The following is a 19,169-nucleotide window of genomic DNA, read 5'->3' on the forward strand; positions in this document are numbered from 1 at the left end:
AATCATATTTTATCATTTCAACACTTACTAATGGGTTATTTCCTAGCAGTTTTTTAAATTTTTTAATTTATTTAACTGCTTGGAATGGAAAACATTTTTTCCCCAGTAGTTGTTTGCACTAGGCCTCAGTTTGTGAGATGGTCACCATGTGTGATAGATACTCAGATCAGTCCCCCAATTCATATTTAACTCATATGATTGAACCTGACATAGCACAACGTAAGAAAACATCTCTTTGGGAAAATAAATATGTTGAGGGAGTGCCCTATGGGAATGCCAAGAACATGTTCACCAAAAGAGAAGGATCCCTAGGGAGGTTAAGCTAAGGCTCAAACTCCCCCACCTATTTTTTTCTCTTTAGATCTTACAGGAAAGGTAAATATGCATATCTTTATGAATCATAGAATACTTAGAAACAGTGAGTGGCATGGTGAAGTGGAAGGACGGGGGAGGGAAGGTATGGGAATTCAAGCCAAGATGATTATCTGCAGGACTGGTAATCTTAAAGTTTAGAAAGAACTATTCGGAAAAGGGAGGAGGCTAACATTTTTGGAGCATCTGTTGTATTCCAGGACTATAATAGATGCTTTACATATTACTTATAAGCCCCACAGTGATCCGAAAGGGTGATGTTAATGTCTGCAGGTATAGCTGAGGAAACTGAGGATTAGATGAACCACAAACTGGTGTGCCCAACTCTAATCATGGTTTGTTTGACTCTAAAGGCCATATTTTTTATATCATACTATGAGGCCTGTCAATTGTGCATCTAATAATGTTGGTGACAGGAAAGTATAAGCAATTGTATTAAATGAGGTTATTGATTGGCAAATCTTAGCCATTAAAATTTTTTGGCTTTTTTTCTACCCATTCCCCTGTAAAATACTAACTATAAACCGTAATTATTAAGGTTTTAGCCATTTATTCTTTGTAAAGACATTTTATAAATGTGGGGTGTTTTTGTTTTTGGTCATAAAAGAGATTAATAAGGCTTTGAACAATATGAAGCAGCGAGTCATGTTTTTTTTGACATCCCTTCTCTGCTATGCCAGACAAAACATTTAAAAGAGATAACCAGAAAGACTTAACTGGGATCATAAATTTAGAAAAAGTCTCTGCTGGTCAGAAAACAAAACCACACAAAGCAGTGAGCAAGGGCAGGGCTAGGGACCAGTCAGCCAGTCAGGATATCAGGAACTCAAAGTGTTAAGAACAAAGACAGAGATACATGAAACACTCTCAATGGTGAAAGCCAGGCGTGTAGCCGTCTGCCCCTGACCTGGTACAAAAGCAACGACTGACCACATGTCAAGTCACAAATTTCAAGAATCAGTATACAGACCAGATTCTTTTAACCACAAAGCAATAAAATTAGATCCCAATAATAAAAAGTTAGCTTCAAAAAAAATATGGCTTGCTCTACCAGCTATTAAACATATAGGTTATAATTAAAACTGTGGTACCTAATAGGAAATTAGTTGAATGAAATACTATGCTATTTTTAAAAGAAAATGGCGGAGGGGAACCTCTATATACTGCTTTGGAGTAGTCTCAAGGATATGTTATTAGCAAAAAGGCAAAATGAAGTTAAGTATTAAGAGTATGCCACCATATATCTAAGAAGTATGCTACCATATCTGTGTGTTTGCTTTGATTTTTATAAACGGAATAAACAAACTGCTAGGAGCAGTGGGGAGTGGCAAGTAAAGCCAGTGTCTGAAATTCAGAAGCATATCGCCACAAGTGAGCCTGTATATTGAGTTGGCTGAGTCACACAGAAAAGAATTATTTCAGATGACACTTAACCACAGTGATTTGGCTGGATACACCTAATGAAATATCTTAAGGACCAGACTTTTAATAATCATTTTGTTGATCATAACTTTAATAATCGGTCGTATGTTATTTTGAAATACTTGCATATGTATAGAAGGATAGTACATATTAATGTTATTGGAAGCAAATTTTTCAGCATTAGACAGAAAATATAGTTATAAGATCTAAGAATCTAAGCAAAAACCCGAATGATACATATTGTGATTATTTATGGATGAAATACTGTATTATTTGCTTGAAAATAATTGAGGGAAAAGTCGATGAGAATAGATGTAAAACAAAATTGGTTATGTATTGATCATTGGGAACCCGGATGATGACTACATGAGGATTCATCATCTGTATTATTTTTTCTGCTTCTCTATTTGTTTATGGAAATTATTTTTAAAAATTTAAATGTATGCTTGAGAGCATAAAAGTGTACTCCTTAGTAACTCATGAGTTAAATGGAAATCACAATAGAAATTACAGATATTTGGGGTAGAACAATCATGAATTTTACGTACTATTTCAACTGTATGCCATGCAGGAAATACTGTACTTAAAGGTAAATTTATTGACTTAAGTGCTCTAAGAAAAGACTTAAACTAAGTAAGTTCAACTCAAGAAATTAGAAAAAGAAATACAGAAAAAATTGAGGGGAAGAGTAAGAACAAAAATACCATCACCTTATATAACTATCTCAGTAGGTTGACTTGAACTAAGGCATGCTAGGAGAGAGTTGGTCTGTAATTTTCCTTTCTTCTAATATCCTTGGTTCTATATCAATGTTATGCAGTCTCATGGAAGAGTTGGTCAGTCTAAGGGGAAATTGGTAGGATTTCTATATTATCATATATTAAATAGTTAAATATCTGCATCAGTGAATACTTAACTGACTTAGAAACATTACAGTGTTTTTTTTCAGCACAAGTTTTGTGCAAAGATGCTGGACTAGGCACTGAGAATATATACACAATTAGGATACTCTCCCCACTCCTGTGGCACTCCAGTCTAAGAGCAGATGCAAATTTGTAAATAAAAAATTACAGTCATGTGAGAAATGTCAGTAAACAAATGTCCCAGGGCAGTGCCCTGAAGGAAGATGATTCTTAATGCACATGGCAGACTCTGGGGAAGGCTGGGGAGGTTTGGTCAAGTAGCCTCCAAGAAGAGTTGGCATTTACCAAGCAGCCTCTGTGCCTTCAACAGAGGACACGTGAAAAATCACCAGAAGGAGTTTGCCACTTGGCTGGGAGCCAGTACGTCATGAGAGCTGTCAGTGAATGTCATTTCAGATTTTGGTAGCAAGGTTCATTAGAGAACGTGATCTGTAATTTTTCTTTGTTTTAATGTCCTTGTAAGGTATTAGGGTTATGCTGGTCTCAAAGGTGTTGTGGAGTTTCCTTCTTTGCTGTTCTCTGGAAAAGGTTTTATAAGATTAGTATTATTTCTTCCTCGAGTGTTTGTGAAGTCATTTGGGCCAGAGGTTTTCTTTGGTCAGTGTGTATTAAACATTTAGTAGAAACAGTGACCTGAAATTTCACCTTAAAATGTTGAATATGTGTCTGAAAAGGTGATACATCATTCTTATTGCCATTTTCACATAATAAAACTTCCATCTGTTCACCAAGGTTACCACAATCCACAGTTTGGTCAATGTTGTATCAGTGAGAGAAATTCACTAGTGTAGGAATCCAGTCTGTTTCTAATTGTCAAATGGTATATTCTATGTTCAACTAAAAAAATAACAATGACTACCTGAGCTGTTGAATGAGACCAATCTATGCCATCCAGATTCTTTTTTTAAAATAAATTTATTTGTTTGTTTATTTATTTATTTTTGGCTGCATTGGGTCTTCCTTGCTGTGTGCAGGCTTTCTCTAGTTGCAGTGAGCAGGGGCTACTCTTCATTGCAGTGCACAGGCTTCTCATTGTGGTGGCTTCTCTTGTTGCAGAACACAGGCTCGAGACACACGAGATTCAGTAGTTGTGGCTCGCGGGCTCTAGAGCGCAGGCTCAGTAGTTGTGGAGCACGGGCTTAGTTACTCCACAGCATGTGGGATCTTCCCGGACCAGGGATCAAACCCATGTTCCTGCATTGTCAGGCCGATTCTTTTTTTTTTTTTTTTTTTTTAATTTATTGATTGATTGATTGCTGCATTGGGTCCTCGTTGCTGTGCTCAGGCTTTCTCTAGTTGCAGCGAGCGGGGGCTACTCTTCGTTGTGGTGCACGGACATCTCCTTGCAGTGGCTTCTCTTGTTGCAGAGCATGGGCTCTAGGCACGTGGCTTCAGCAGTTGTGGCTCACGGGCTCAGTAGTTGTGGCTCATGGGCTCTAGAGCGCAGGCTCAGTAGTTGTGGCACACGGGCTTAGTTGCTCTGCGGCATGTGGGATCTTCCCGGACCAGGGCTCGAACCTGTGTTCCCTGCATTGGCAGGCGGATTCTTAACCACTGCACCATCAGGGAAGTCCCATCCAGATTCTTGTAGGCTTAATTTATTATGAGCATGCATCAGATCATTTAATCTACTTGATTTATTAGAGTTATATTTAAAGATTAATAATCTTGATGAGCTTTAATGCTTAGGATGCTTTGTCTCAGTTACTTCGAGAGATTTATTTTAAATTAAATATATATTATATTTTATAATAAGCAATATATTCACATTATTCAAACTTGAAAAGTTATAAAAAATGTCTCTCTTGAACTCGGTCCTCTAGTCATCTAGTTCCCCAGGTCCAGAACCAACAGATGTTAATTGCTTCTTGGCTGTCCTTCAGTTCAGATTCTCTGGATATGCATGTAATATATGTTCCACCTGTCCCCTTTTTTTTTAATACTATCTATTCTGTACTATGCTTTTAACTTAGTATGTCTTAGACTGTTCCATGTCACTGCCTATTAGAGTTACTTGTTTCTTTTCTCTTATGGCTGCCTTGCATCCTAGGATAATGACGAAGATGACTACAATAATAATAAATTAATGTAACCATTGTACTATTGGTGGATTTTTAGGTTATTTCTAGTGTTACTACAGAAAAGGCTATGTTGAATATCCCCAGTTGCTTTTGAATAACTAAATATCCTTTTTCTTGCTAGTTTTTTAGGATAGATCTTCTGTTTCATTTCAGCCATGAACCAGAGAATCAGTCAGAGTGCTCCAGTGAAACAGCCACCACCCCTGGCCCCCCAGAGCCCTCAGGGAGGAGTCATGGGTGGTGGCAATTCCAACCAGCAGCAACAGATGCGGCTGCAGCAGTTGCAGATGGAGAAAGAGAGACTGCGACTGAAGCAGCAAGAACTGCTTCGGCAGGTGAGGCCACAGGTTAGAGACCAGCCTTCCACTCTTGGGGTTTTGTTTTCCTACATAAAGTTGGGTGTGTTTCATTTTGACATTTATTAGTTACAGAAGAATGTTGTTTCTCTGAAACTAGAGTGACACAGAAACATTCTGTCCAGCTTTCATCTTAGTTTCTAGTTTCTTAACTGGCCTTTGATCACATAGGCTATAACTTGTAAACCTGTATCACAAAGAGATGTTTTGGTCGTATTCATTGCAGTCAAGCAAAAATCGAAGGAAGCAAGGGTGCTTTTCCTCAAATATACAGGCATACCTCGGAGATATTGCCGGTCAGTTCCAGACCACCACAATAAAGCAAGTATTACAATAAAGTGAATCACATGAATTTTTTGGTTTCCCGTTGCATATGAAAGTTAATGTTTACACCGTACTGTAGTCTATTAAGTGTGCAATAGCATTGTCTTAAAATAAACAATGTAAATTGTTTATTGTAAAATTTAATGTAAATTTAAGTAAATTTAATGTAAAATTAAATACCTTAATTTTAAAATACTTGATTGTTAAACAATATTAACCATCATGTGAGCCTTCAGTGAGTCATCTTTTTGTAATAGTAACATCAAAGATCACTGATCACAGATCACCATAACAAATATAATAACAATGAAAAAGACTGAAATATTGTGAGAATTACCAAAATGTGACACCGAGGCATGAAGTGAGCAAATGTTGGAAAAATGGCTCTGATAGACTTGCTAGACACAGGGTTGCCACAAACCTTCAGTATGTTTAAAAACAAAAATTGCAGTGTCTGCAAAGTGCAATAAGATGAGGTATGTCTGTACATGGAATTGCAGACTACTATATATCTGAGGATTTCACTAAGGGGGAAACTCTGGGACATCACTTGGGGAGAAACATCTTTTACTTTAAATGAATTATTTGTCTAGGGGAATACACAATATGATATTTCTCAAATGATAAATGTTTCAGTATTGCTGAATCTAAGATGTTTTATTTAAAACAATACAGGCTATCCCAAGTTTAGAAGATCCCACAGTGCTTTAAAATTATCTACTTATGGATATTTTTTCATGTTGGGATGGGTAGTTTCTAACGTTAGAGAGCTGGAAAACTTTACGACCATTTTTATCAGTTTTCTTTCAGAAATACTGTTGGTCTTTATGTGCTATAAGAATATATAATCCCTCATCTCAAAATGAATTTTTACTTTATCTTATTTCAGAGTGATAAAATCTAAGTTCAGATTTTGGGAGTGTGATCTTCTCAAAGCAGTATATTTTTAAATTTTTATGTAAATATTTTGGATAATAAACATGATGTGATTTTGAAAGTGTACAAAAGGTAAACGTACAGTGAAAATGAAATCTCCTTTTCCATTTCCCTAGTTCTCTTTTCTGGTTGTAAGTAGCTATCAGTTTCTTGTATTTTTTTTTTCCCCCCCAGAGACATTCTCTCTGTTTGCGAACGTGAAATATACATATCTGTACTATTTTTCCTCACGTAAGTCATAGCATACTAAGTATAGGCATTAAAAATATCATTATACTCTCCATTTTTGTAGTCAGGATGCAGACATTTGAACAAGGTACTTTTTTTTCATGAGTGTTACATTTTAATAGTGTCACGTGTTAATGGAAATACATGAACTTGATACAGTCTTTGAACTCAGATTTGGGATTTGAAGAACTAGTACCTAAGAATTAAACTAAGCCATGGAATCCCAGACAGGCACACCTTTAAACTGTTTGTGCTATCAGTAACCTGCCAGTGTAATTCTAGTGTGGTTGGCACCAAAGTGAGTAAGAAAGATGATGCCAGCATATGATGTCAAGAAGTGGCCTTGAAAGAAATATTCCCTCATCCGCCTTTAAGAAGGTAGAGAAAGGAAGCACATTAACAAGATTAATGTATCTCTGATGGACTTTTTAACATATTACTATAAAGGAAAGATATTTTTCATTTAAATAAAACTTTATCATCGGAACAAGGTAGCACCATCAAAATTATAGTTATATAGCTCTTAGAAGAAATAAAGCAATTTAAGGGTATGTTTTACGCAGGCTGTTTTCATTTTGTTGTTACTGAGTACTAGATGGCGTATGCGTATATAATTTCACATACGAATTAAAGACTACCAAAAAAAAAGAAACCTTATTAATAAGAAAGGTTAAAGTCTGGGAATGGGCCATCCATCATTTTGTTGTTGTCGTAGATCAGCTCTCCCCCACCCCCTTCCCGCCCAATGGGCAAAATGCTGCTACTTATAAAATTCTTCATTCTAAAGAATTTTTCTAAATCTTATTCTCACTCTTACTCTGGGTGATGGGTCCTAGACAGAATAGTTTCCTTTAAAGGTAACTTCTTTATTTCTTCTTTACCACCTACTGTGTTGTCTTTTCTTTTGTTGAAGTGACAGATCTGCTCTATTCTTATACTAATGGTGTGTTTTCTAAGATTTTTTGGTTTTGTTTTTTAGCAATCAGTATAAATTCAGTATATCTTAAGCCTTTTGGCTTCCTGTGAACTTCTTCCATTGATAGTTTCTCTTATCACTGAAGCATCAAATTATATTTTTCCTGCTTCATCTAATATTCAGAAGTAAAGAACCTACCTGACCAATATCCAGTTTTATTTGAACCCTGACACCTAAAGTCTTACTGTCCTATCCTCAATGCTGTTTAACACTTCTGAGGTTTCCGTTTGTTATGTGGCGACTCCGTTGGCTCCTGTCCTCAGTCTGCTTCTTCTTGGGCTAGCTTGGGAATTCTGTGCTATGGTGATATGTCTGGATACAATTTGTAAGTCAGCCTACACAGCCAAACCATGTGGCTTAAAGTAATTTTTATCCATCTTATTTTTCACTCTTAGGCAATGCGGAATATCAATCCCAGCACAGCAAATTCTCCAAAATGTCAGGTAGGCTCTTATCTGATGTTTTAGCATTGAAAACAGATATTAAATTAGGAAAGAGAAAAACTTGTGCTCCAGGGGCCTGTCCTCACTGAAGATTAGCCCAGAGTAACTTTGAGGCATCTTTCTACCATGATACTTAAGTTAACATTGCTGTTCCCAGAAAGTTTACACTATCTGCTCCCTCCCCACTCCTCCCAGAGTAGTATTCAAAACTCCGTCGAGGTCTTTTTTTTCCCCACATTTGATATGTAGTATATACACCCTGTCAGCCTTGAAGTGTGCCTGATTTTTTATTTGCATAGCCTAAAATAGTACTTACAATGATTTATAGAGGTTAATAATTTGAACAGTAACAAAGGTAGTACAGGTTATTTACTTGGGTAGGCTACTTTAGGAAATCTTATTAAGAATTATAATCATACTACGAGGAAAGGAAAAGTTTCTTTTAGTGAACACTCCAAAGAAAGAATATTAAAATTATCAGAAGAGCAAAGGATCTACCTGAGTACTGTTTTGGGTTTCTTTGTTGGCTTTTATCAGCATTCCTCCCTGGTGAACCCAAAGGAACACTGGTTGTGAAGGTACCTTATTTAGATGGAAAGATTGTGGCCATTTTTTCCTTCTATAACATAGGCACTTATCTGACTCATGGAAAGAATCTCATTCTTGAAACCAAAGAGATTCTGTTTGTTCAGGGTTCACAGATTTGAAGGAATTAGGAGCTGGGGGATTATTGCACTTTTCTCAGATTGCCAGAAGCAACCATGAAACACCTCATATTCTGTGGAGCTCTTCTGCACTAGGCTAACAAGTGCATTGTGTTAGAATGAGCTGTGGAAGTGTGGGAATTGGCAGAACTCCACTCATTTTAGATACTGTTAACTGGTCCATTTGGAGCACCAGATAGAATCTTCATAGAGACCAGTTTACTTTGTGAGAGGAAAAACTCTATTCATTGTCTCTCTCATAAATGCCTCCTTTAATCAAGAAATCCAGGGAATAACTAATGAACGTCATCTTTGCTAAAGCAGAGCAGACATTCTTACAATGAGGACCTCTAATACCACATTTGACTGGGAAGAGCACTGTAGCATTGGATCTTTATATAAAGTGAAGACATTTTTCCTTGCTTTTTCTCTGAAGTGTTTCTTTTATTTGTAATAAATGAAGTAGAAACATAGGAGCAAAAATTAATTCAAATGAGATTCGGAATCAAGCAAAAGGTTCTCCATGTTAAAGTGTTTTGAAATTGTTTCCTTTTTATTTTTTCCTACTAAGATCTTAAACTTTAAATTTGATAAGTAATTAAATACCTTCAGGTCTTTATTTCTTACATCAGTATAAGTGTAAACAGTTGCTCATTAAAATTATCAGGAGTTTTTAGATACTTCTTTTAGTAGTAAAGCTTCAGAAAAGTTAAGGTTTGTAAATTCAATTTCTATTAAATTTGTATGGTATTAAAATTACAGAGTTGATTCCTTAGATTTGTCTAAGCCAGAGCAGAAAACCTGAAAGAGATAGGTTTTATAAAAGGTTTTTTAAATTTAACTTTGCATATGTGGATAATAAAATACTGCCTTGTCATATAAGATTCAGTTGTCAATGTATTTACCTGGCACAATTGTGAAAATGTATGAAATTCCAGTATAGGGCTAAATTTGGAGTTGCTCAAATACCCAGAATATGGTTGTATTTGTATCAAGCAAGTATCTGTGTTTTTCTCATCCTACATATTTTCTAGATTATCTTAAGGTAGGTGCCAGGAAAGATTCCACAAAGAAGGGTCATATCTTAAGTGAAGATGCCTCTAAATAAGGTTACCAGGATAATCAAGAAAGCCAGAAAGAGCTTTCCAGTCTCAAAAAACAGGAATAATGAAGAAAAAGGGATGGATCCATTCAATACTTGAGCGCAAGGCACTCCTGTTCAGTGCTGTGGGGGGGTTGGGTTCTGTTTGTTGTTTGTTTTTACTTTTCTAATAGAAATCAGTGCAGATAAGTTAACAAGCAACATGAAACCAGTGGCATTGTTTTGTAATTATATACCACATTTGCTGTGGGAAGGTACCAGACTTCAGAATGTTCACAAATTACTTGTTTCAAAAGCTATCCTTAAGTACTTCTGCATAGGATTAACAAAACCTGTCTGTTGTAGAATTTCCTGGTCTTATAAACTACTGTCAGTATGGGTGAGGTTAATACAAAATTCTGAAAAATTGAGACAACTTTAAAGGGGTTAGTATATTTTCTTAGTTAAAAATGGAAATTATTGCCTTAATTTGTTAGGGTTTGTTGGCAGAATTTTGGAAAAATTTCTCCTCATAGAGCTTTAAATTTTTAAATTTCATTTTGATTATTCACTATTTTTCTTTCTAAAGCAATTTCTGGTCTCAGAAGAAAAAAAAAACTTTTTAAAAGTATAAACATCGTCTTTGCTCCATGAGATTGAACATGTATGGAATGCTCAATTTTCTCTGTATAACTCTTACTAATACATCAGTTTCTCCTCTGTGACTGGAGGGAGACCTTTGAGAGAGTGGGTTAGGAATGCATCCCAGCTTCTGTTTCAAAGTCTTTTGAAACTAACACTTTGAGGAAAGATAGTTCCCCCTGAGTGTGAATGTTTTTACCTTCTCTTATGCTTAAGAATGTGGTTCTTAGTACCTGCGGTTCCCTAATACCTATGAGATCAAGCCTAAACTCTGCAACCTAGCTCATTTGTGGTCTGTGGTCAGTAGCCTTCTTTCTCTCTCTCAATTCTGGTTAAGCCAATTACCTTCCTTCAGCCAAGTGCACTCCTCTGTCTTGTTGCCATGATTCCACTCATGAGCTTTTCCCCATAAGGAGTACCTGACTTTTCCCCTTCCCTTTTACTGATAAAGATTCTCCATTTCCTTCATAAGGCCTAGGTCAAAACGCATCCCCAAGTGCCCTCATCAGAATGCTTGAAACGACCCAGAAAATAGAAACAAGACTGCTGTGTATAGATAGCTTATCTCTGAGCAAATAATTGCTTTACTCTTCATAGAAATTATAGCTATAAATTTTTTGCAACTAATGAATATTGTGTAGTCGCCATTCCTGTGGACAGTAATAAATACACACCAGGGTCAGTTACTGGGTTAATGCTGGATAAAACCCACAGTATTAATGTTGAGGATATTGTACTACACTGTTAGCCCGAAATGGTGAAGAGATTCAGATGTCCATAGTTTTAGTCAAATAGAGCAAAATAGTACAGGACCCCTGTTCAGAGCCATGTGAAAATAATCACCACAGTTTTTTTTTTTCTGAATTTAATAATAGCAAAGTTTTGGCTTTTTTTTTCCCTCCAAACTCTTTTATGTTAGCAGATACTAGAAAAGCTTTTTCAGAATCCAATTAATACTTTTCCAAGTTTATCTCTCTTCTTTTTGAAGTCCTAATATTGAATAAATCATAGATTCTAATGATTCTGTGAATCATTCTATGAATTTGAATCATAGATACACATGTTTTTAGTCAAAAAGGTTGTTCTGAAGTTGAAGATACTTTGGCAAATGGCACAAATATTAAAAAACAAAAAGCATTCTAAACATTGGCTAAATGTTTTAATAACTTCCAACATAATTAAATATTCTGTGAATGTTTAAAGCTGTGTTGGAAAATGGGGTATGGCAAGACCTATCTTGAACAGTTGGAAGAAATGGCTTTTTGTTTGTTTGTTTTTTAAATTGTTGACATAAACTGCTGTTACTAAGACAAACTGTTTAAAAGATGTGTATTTTCAGAGTTATTCTTCATTTCTAAATTTGGATTTCTAGTTCGCTAAACTAACCTACCTTAAATAAATTGATTAGGTTGGAGAGGGGGGACCTTCATTTGTGTGCCGTATATTATCCAGAAATGAAACACTCTTACATAGTATTTGCTGAAGATAAAATTGCTTTAAGAAAGTAAAGTTGACATTAGCTTTACAGAATTTTCTATAAATGGAATCATAACTTTTTCACCTTAGCATGATTATTTTGAGATTCATTCATGTTGTATTTATAGTTCGTTCCTTTTTATTGCTAAGTAGTATTCCATTGTAGGGATATACTACAATTGTTTATCTGTTCACCTACTGATAGATATTTGACTTGTTTCTAAATTTTGACTTGTGTAGACATATGCTTCCATGTCTCTTGGATACTCTAAAGAATTTAATAACCTAGAGATATTCTAAATGTTTCCAGACTACTGACTTCTTCTACTGCCTTTCTCCTTATTTTTCTAAATGATGTGAACCAAAGCATCAGTTTTATATGGAGCCAAAATACTTTACTACCAGATATATATTATCTTAAAGTATCTTTTTTACCCTATGAGAAATGATACTCCTATTTAAATGAGAGAAGGGAAATACAAAAAGGACCAATGGCTCATGGCTGGATCCTGAGTCCATAAAAGTCCACTATGTGAACCAGGCAAATCATGTTTTCCTTTATAAACCATCCTGGAAAGTTCCCTCCAGACCAAGCTGGGACCATCAGTTTTACTTATAGTTGCAGATAGCTCTGACTCCACATGCGTCCCAGATTAGCTAAGATTTACAAGCTCAATGGGAAAAGCCACCACATTTTTGTATTATTACAGAAGAAAATGAGCTAAAAATATTTGCTTCCTTTAGAAAAAGTCAAATACTCTAAAAGAACTGTTTGACCTTTGAAATACAGAAGCATGATAAATTTTGGCTGAATTTCCTATAACTTGCTTACTTCTCCATTTTTGAAAGTCTGTCAAACTGTTTATTCTGACTACCTTTGGGAAAAAGAGAAGCTTAACGAACTTGTATTTTTAGCTCAGTATTCTAATATTAGACATTTGTTCAGGATAAAAAACTCCTTAGAGATAGACATAACTTTCAACATGAAGTGTTTCAACTGAAATCAGTTTTTGTAGACAATCCAATTATGTCCCAAGGCTGATTTTTAAAACAGCTATGCCAGATTTACTCAATTACAAAATGATGTTCATATTCATCCAAAATGTGTTTTGACAAAATTAATTTATTGCAACAGAATGGGTTTATTCTACATAGGTACATGTAGATATATAGAGGATTTTTTTTTTTTTTTTTTTTGTGGTACATGGGCCTCTCACCGTTGTGGCCTCTTCCGTTGCGGAGCGCAGGCTCACCGGCCATGGCTCACGGGCCTAGCCGCTTCGCGGCATGTGGGATCTTCCCGAACCAGGGCACGACCCCGTGTCCCCTGCGTCGGCAGACGGACACTCACCCACTGCGCCACCAGGGAAGCCCAGGAATTATTTTTAAATGCATATAATGGAGAAAGTTTATATGAAATATTTTTGATTAAAAAATTCAGATTATTTAAATTCATTTCATACTTATCCATATTAATTATTTTTCTCTAAAATCACTGGCCAAAACTCTGTACAACTCTGAAACAAATTTTAAATATTTTACTTCTAAAATTATTAATTTTATGCAGTGTGTTCACTTTCACATTTACAATCCTTGGCTAAGGATACAAGGAATTACAAAGCTTACTCACAATGAAACCCATGATTTAACTATTCCTCACTGGCAGCAGGACAGCTTAGGGAGGAGCTCTTTCAGTTAGTTCTGACTCCACATTGACTCTCCTTCAAAGTCTGACTAGGTAAAGCATGGAGTAGGATACTTTCGCAGATTTCCACATCTCTATGTGGGGGTGTGTATGCATGCATGCATGTGTGTGTGTTTATGTGGAAGTGGATGTTACTGTTTTTATATTCAGTTGAACTCTGAACTTATTGATATATGTTAAGGGGAGGGGGAAGTTGGCCTGTTTTCCTACAAAATACATATGGTTTTCCTCCCCAATTTTTGACAATTTCCTTAAAATATCAACAGAAATGTTTCATCTTATTGAACCCAGTGAAATAAATTATGTTCACAGATGAAAATATTAACAAAAGAATTAATTGGGATTGACATATATACACTGATGTGTATAAAATGGATGACTAATAAGAAAAGAAAGGAAGGAAGGAAAGAAAGAAGGAAAGAAAAGAAAGAGATGGAGAAAGGGAGGGAGGAAGGGAGGGAGGGAGGAAGAAGAAAGGAAGCAAGGAAGGAAGGAAGGAAGGAAGGACGAACGAACGAATGCCCTGGGGAGGGGGCTACCAAGTAGTCAAGTTTAGTTAAAGTAATTTTGTTTCTAGCAAATACTGAGCTATGTAAGAATATATACCCATTTTTGGATGATGTATGTGTAAGTTATTATATATCAATTATACCTCAATAATACTTCAAAAATTACTTCTAATCAACCCTGGTTGGTTGGTGTTGGGGTTTTGTTTGTTTGTTTTTCCTGTAACTAGAAGTTTCAAACCTGAGCTGAATATCCATACCTGGTATATGGGTTCTATAATCTATGTATATGTTATTTATATCATTGGCCTTACCACATTACGTTTGTTTTCATGCCGTATTCTTCACTATTTGGTTGATAATGCTAACACCGTCCTACCACCACCACCACCAGTAAATAAAGTGGCACTTTTTTCCCCTTATTCCTTTCAAGTTCAGTTTACATGAATCTCTAGGTTAGTTACTCTTAGTCCTGGCTCAAATATGGATTTGATGAGAAGTATTTCCATAGCCTTTCAGGGGGTTGACTGTCTTCTTAGGCAACTTGTAAACATTGGCCTTCTTATTCACATCTCTAAATTACCTTTCACTGTAAATGTGGATAGTTGGTTCTTTACTGTCTGCTGACAGTAGAAATTCAGTTGTTAAACGCAGCAAAAAGTAAAAATCTGATAGCTTCAAACAAGCAATGTGGCAGAATTCCAAGTAGCGAGAACATGGAGATTTTGCACATAACAATTAGCTTTAACTTCATAAAACCTTGAAAAAGTGGAAACCATCAAAAGGGGTAAAATAAAAGTTGTAAAAACAATATGAAAATTATAGCCAATTTATTAAGTTATTTCAGTAATGATGTATTTGCTTTGTGCTGCAAGGTTCAAAACTAGGTACACAGAAACATGAGCATACATTCCCTAGGCATCAGCCTCATCCAGAGCCTATAATTTTATTCATTTTAAAATTTATTGCTTTTGGGGCTTCCTTGGTGGATAGGACTCCGTGCTCCCAATGCAGGGGGCCTGAGTTTGATCCCTGGTCAGGGAACTAGATCCCACACGCATGCTGCAACTAAGACCCAGCGCAACCAACCAACCAACCAAATAAATAAATATTTTAAAGTAAAATAAAATCTATTGTTTTTAACATCCTTATATTTTAATAGCAACATAAATTCTTCAAAGTATTTAGAAGCTCTTGTTTTATGCTCCAAAATAGTCATTCATTTATTCATTTTGTGCCCTTAAGGGACAGAGAAGAAATAATTACAATATCATGTGTTAAGTGCTAAGATCATGTTACATACATATGCTCAGGGTGTGAAAGACGTATTATCTATCTGTCTAATCTAATCCAATCCGAAGATGGAAATGGGATCATTCTGGAGAATTAACGTAGAGAAGGTTAAAGGTTAAGGTGTCTTAAATAATAAGAAAGAAAAGTGTTCTAGTCAAGAGTATATGGAAAGACATGGTACCAAGAGAAAACATTTCATATTAAAGACCTGCAGGGAGTGCACTTTGTTTTAAAGTCACTTCTCACTTTGTAAGGTGAAAATGGGGGCAAGGGGCACATCAAAGATAGAAGATAGAGAAAACAAGTAAAATGGATCCCCAGAAGCTGCTAGGAGTGTGGGTTGGCCTAGAACAGGAGACAGCGGGAGGGAATCCATTTTCTGAGACTGGAAGAAAAGTTATAAAGGTGATGAATGAAGATGGCTTTGGGGGAGCAGGAAGAGATGACAGGAGGATCCAGAAAACAACAGATTGTTCCTGATGACCTCAGTGTTCTTATTTAAATGCGAGAGAGCTTGAAAAAGGAAAAGCACTTAAGTCAACAGGGTCTTGAGAGAGTGTGCCAGATTTGGAGTAGTAATCATGAGAATGTGAGAAAAAAGTAACCAAGGACCCAAGAAAAAACAAAAAAACAATGAGTGGTACTAAGGAGGGCCCAGCCAAGGCCAAAGACTATTAGTTTATAACAGTCTGGATAGTTATATGATTTTTCTGTAGCATTTCTTAGCAGTCTCAGTATAGAAATGAAGCAAGCACATTTTTAATATTGATTCATGGTTGGAATTTGCTGTGTTGAAATAAAATTATGTGTGTATCAGGAATCTGAAAGGTAATCATGTGTATTTAAAATGATCAGCCCTGCATTTAAACTTGTAGGGAAGGAGAGCCAATAGATTGGAATAGTAGGAGGCAGAAGAAACTGGATGGAAAGAAAAAATACGGTTCCAGAAAGCGGGATGAGTACATGTAAGATTTCTGGGGAAGAAGTTTCTAAACCAGCTCAGGGTGTGACCGAGGAAGTTAATGACTGAAATACAATGGTAAAGTGGTCAATATCATTGCAATTTAGAGAGCCAGGAATTTCAGCATTAGATTACTGTATAGATTTTGTGCATGGATGTTGACAGTTCCCGGGTGATAGATGCAGTTGCAATGAAGTGAAACAATGATCATTGTCCCAAACATGAGTAAAGATTGTAGAGGTAGGTTTGGTTTTGGAATAACAAGGTCTTGGCTGTGTAAGTGGGTGATTGAGGTAGGTAGGGATGAAGATCACTGGAATACAGAAATTCAAGGAACTCATGTTGAGTGAATCATCTATGTAATGTATAAGTAATAAGATACAGTGGCATGTCTTAAAATTAATATAATATTAAAATAGTAATGAATATAAATGGTATTATGATACATTTGCAACAACTAGAGCATGATATGAAAATGTTTTCTATTGATGAAAAGTCAAAGGTATAGTAAATACTACTGTTTGTTGCCTATATTTATAATTGAAGAAAATGCTAGATTTTAGTTATAGGTTAATGAAAATAAAGATGTAAATTTTTTTCTCCATCCAAGTTCACATACCCTCTGCATTCTGTCATGATCCTCCGGTTAAGAAACCCATTTAAAGGATGGGGTATCTAGGAGGCAGAAACCTGAGTAAAAAGAAGTGGTTGTTGCATAGTCTAGAAGTGGTGGTGCAGAGCTCAGAGAATATCTCCACTGCTTCTGGACCCAGTGGTGACTGGGAGTGAGGATGCTGGAGATGGTGTGTGCCTCAGCGAGCAGGCTTGGCTCAGGAAGGCTGCAGGGGGTGAGGTATGAAGGTGTAAGAGTTGGCCAGAGTGAGGTGAACTAGCCTTGAAGCCCCAGGCAAATATAAAGCTGAGGCCTGGAATGTTTGGAAGCACGTTGAGGCAGCCCTTCTGAAATGATCAGGGTAGTAATGGCCCATAGCTTCTGCTCAGTTTCCAGGTAGAATCTTGCTGAGAAATTGTTGGATGCCCCCGAAGACAGTTCAAGATTGAAAAACCTGAAGTCAGAATGAGTTACTTGATACCAAAGTGTAAAACAATGCAGGAGGGCAGTGAAGAGTGTTGGTGTCTTGGTAAATCACCAAATTTTGTTCTTTTGACTTTATTTTTATTACTGGTGCCAAACATATAAAACCATATGAGGGTTGGTGAGTAAAAATAAACTGTAAGAATTCTCTTTTGTAAAGATCAGACTTGCCATCCTACCCCAAAGGAGGGATTTAGGAGTGTCTGCCAGAAAAGGAAAATACCAAAAGGAAGCTAAGTAGTTAAGTATATATGTTTTGGGGTTAATAAGACTAATTAAACTTTCAGTTTATATAATTTAATGTTTAATCACTTGAAATGGATAGAAGAACCTGGTCCTTCTGATTGGGAAACTCATTAACTTTTAGATGTTAATACTTCAGCTTTATACGTACAAGTTTATTACTTTAAACCTAACGATAACTTTGTTAATCAATAGATTGATTCTGTTCATTTGTGTTGATTTTTTTTCTAGGAATTAGCTCTCCGTAGCCAGTTACCAACACTGGAGCAGGATGGTGGGACTCAAAATCCAGTATCTTCTCCTGGGATGTCTCAGGAATTGAGAACAATGACGACCAATAGCTCAGATCCCTTTCTTAACAGGTTGGTAAGAGTTGCTACTGGCCAACATCTGAAAAAGATCATAGTTTTAAGGTGATTCTCCTTAGTACTTGTAATAAGCTGTTTGAACATCTTTGTGGGCCAAAAACCATAGCTGTAAATGAATCTCTCCATAAATGGCTAGTACAATAAAACTTGAGGATTAAAAGCTGGCTCATGTGAGAGGAAATGAGCTGTTCAGACTTGTAGAGGGGATACTTATTCACAGTCACGTGTTTGCTTGTGCCTATACTGTTGAAAAACAGTTACTTGCAGAATCATGAAGGAACATGTGAATGCCTTTCTATAAAAGCAAATGAACTGCATCTTAAACCTACTTAGGGCTGCATTGTAAGGATCATTAGAAGGAATTTTCCAAGTAAGTGTTCAGCCTGAGAAGTTTCACTGCAGGAGCACTGTAAGGCCTCATGTTCTTAAGGGCTATAGGTCAAGGAGATAAAAAGTAAGGTTGTGCCTCTTTCAAATAATGTATTAATATTAAAGAGTATTGAAAATAACATAGTTTAAGGATGATTTTTAGTGAGTTACCACAAATCTTGGGTTTCAGGCATATTGCAAAGATGTTATTATATGTAGGGAGGGCTATGTTGAAAACTGCAAGCTGAGATAGAACATATTCTTTGCCTAGAAGGCCGTTTAAAATTAAGATTTGACTACAATTCTTTCTTCTAGATTGTCAAATATTTATGGAGTTTCAGCTTTTAAAGTAAGGAACAAATGCTTTCTGGTCTTTGCTTTTGTTTTTTTTAACCAATTTTAAACAGTGTACTTTTTAAAACATTTAAAGGTATTTTTGTTTAAGAAGGCTATAATGCTACCCTTTCAATTCTCACCAATTGAATTGAAAACATCCTGATCCTAAGATAAAAACAAAATACCTTGTCATACCAAAATATTTAGTACAATAGAATTTTCTGTCATTTGCTCTGTCTTAAGGTTAGTTAGTGCTGGTGCCCTAATTGGTAAGTTTGGTTTCAAAGGCCATCTAAAGGGTATTTAAGTTTGTATTTACTCTTCTGAT

The 19,169-nt window shown here is 36.1% G+C and overlaps 1 protein-coding gene across 6 annotated transcripts in view; it reads left to right on the forward strand.

Annotated features, from left to right (window-relative positions):
• Positions 1–19,169, forward strand: part of YAP1 (Yes1 associated transcriptional regulator) — a 109,508-nt gene that overhangs the window by 80,647 nt on the left and 9,692 nt on the right. For 2 of the 6 annotated variants that reach the window (XM_079930350.1, XM_079930351.1), the window contains exons 5-7: positions 4,952–5,133; positions 8,014–8,061; positions 18,000–18,130. In XM_079930350.1, coding sequence (XP_079786476.1) covers positions 4,952–5,133; positions 8,014–8,061; positions 18,000–18,130 — 361 coding nt within the window. Of the gene's footprint in view, positions 1–4,951; positions 5,146–8,013; positions 8,062–17,999; positions 18,131–19,169 lie in introns of all 6 variants that reach the window. The other 4 variants (XM_079930352.1, XM_079930353.1, XM_079930354.1 and 1 more) reach the window with 2 other exon arrangements.

This window comes from Stenella coeruleoalba (assembly GCF_951394435.1).
Source record: "Stenella coeruleoalba genome assembly, chromosome: 8".
Lineage (NCBI taxonomy): Eukaryota > Metazoa > Chordata > Mammalia > Artiodactyla > Delphinidae > Stenella > Stenella coeruleoalba.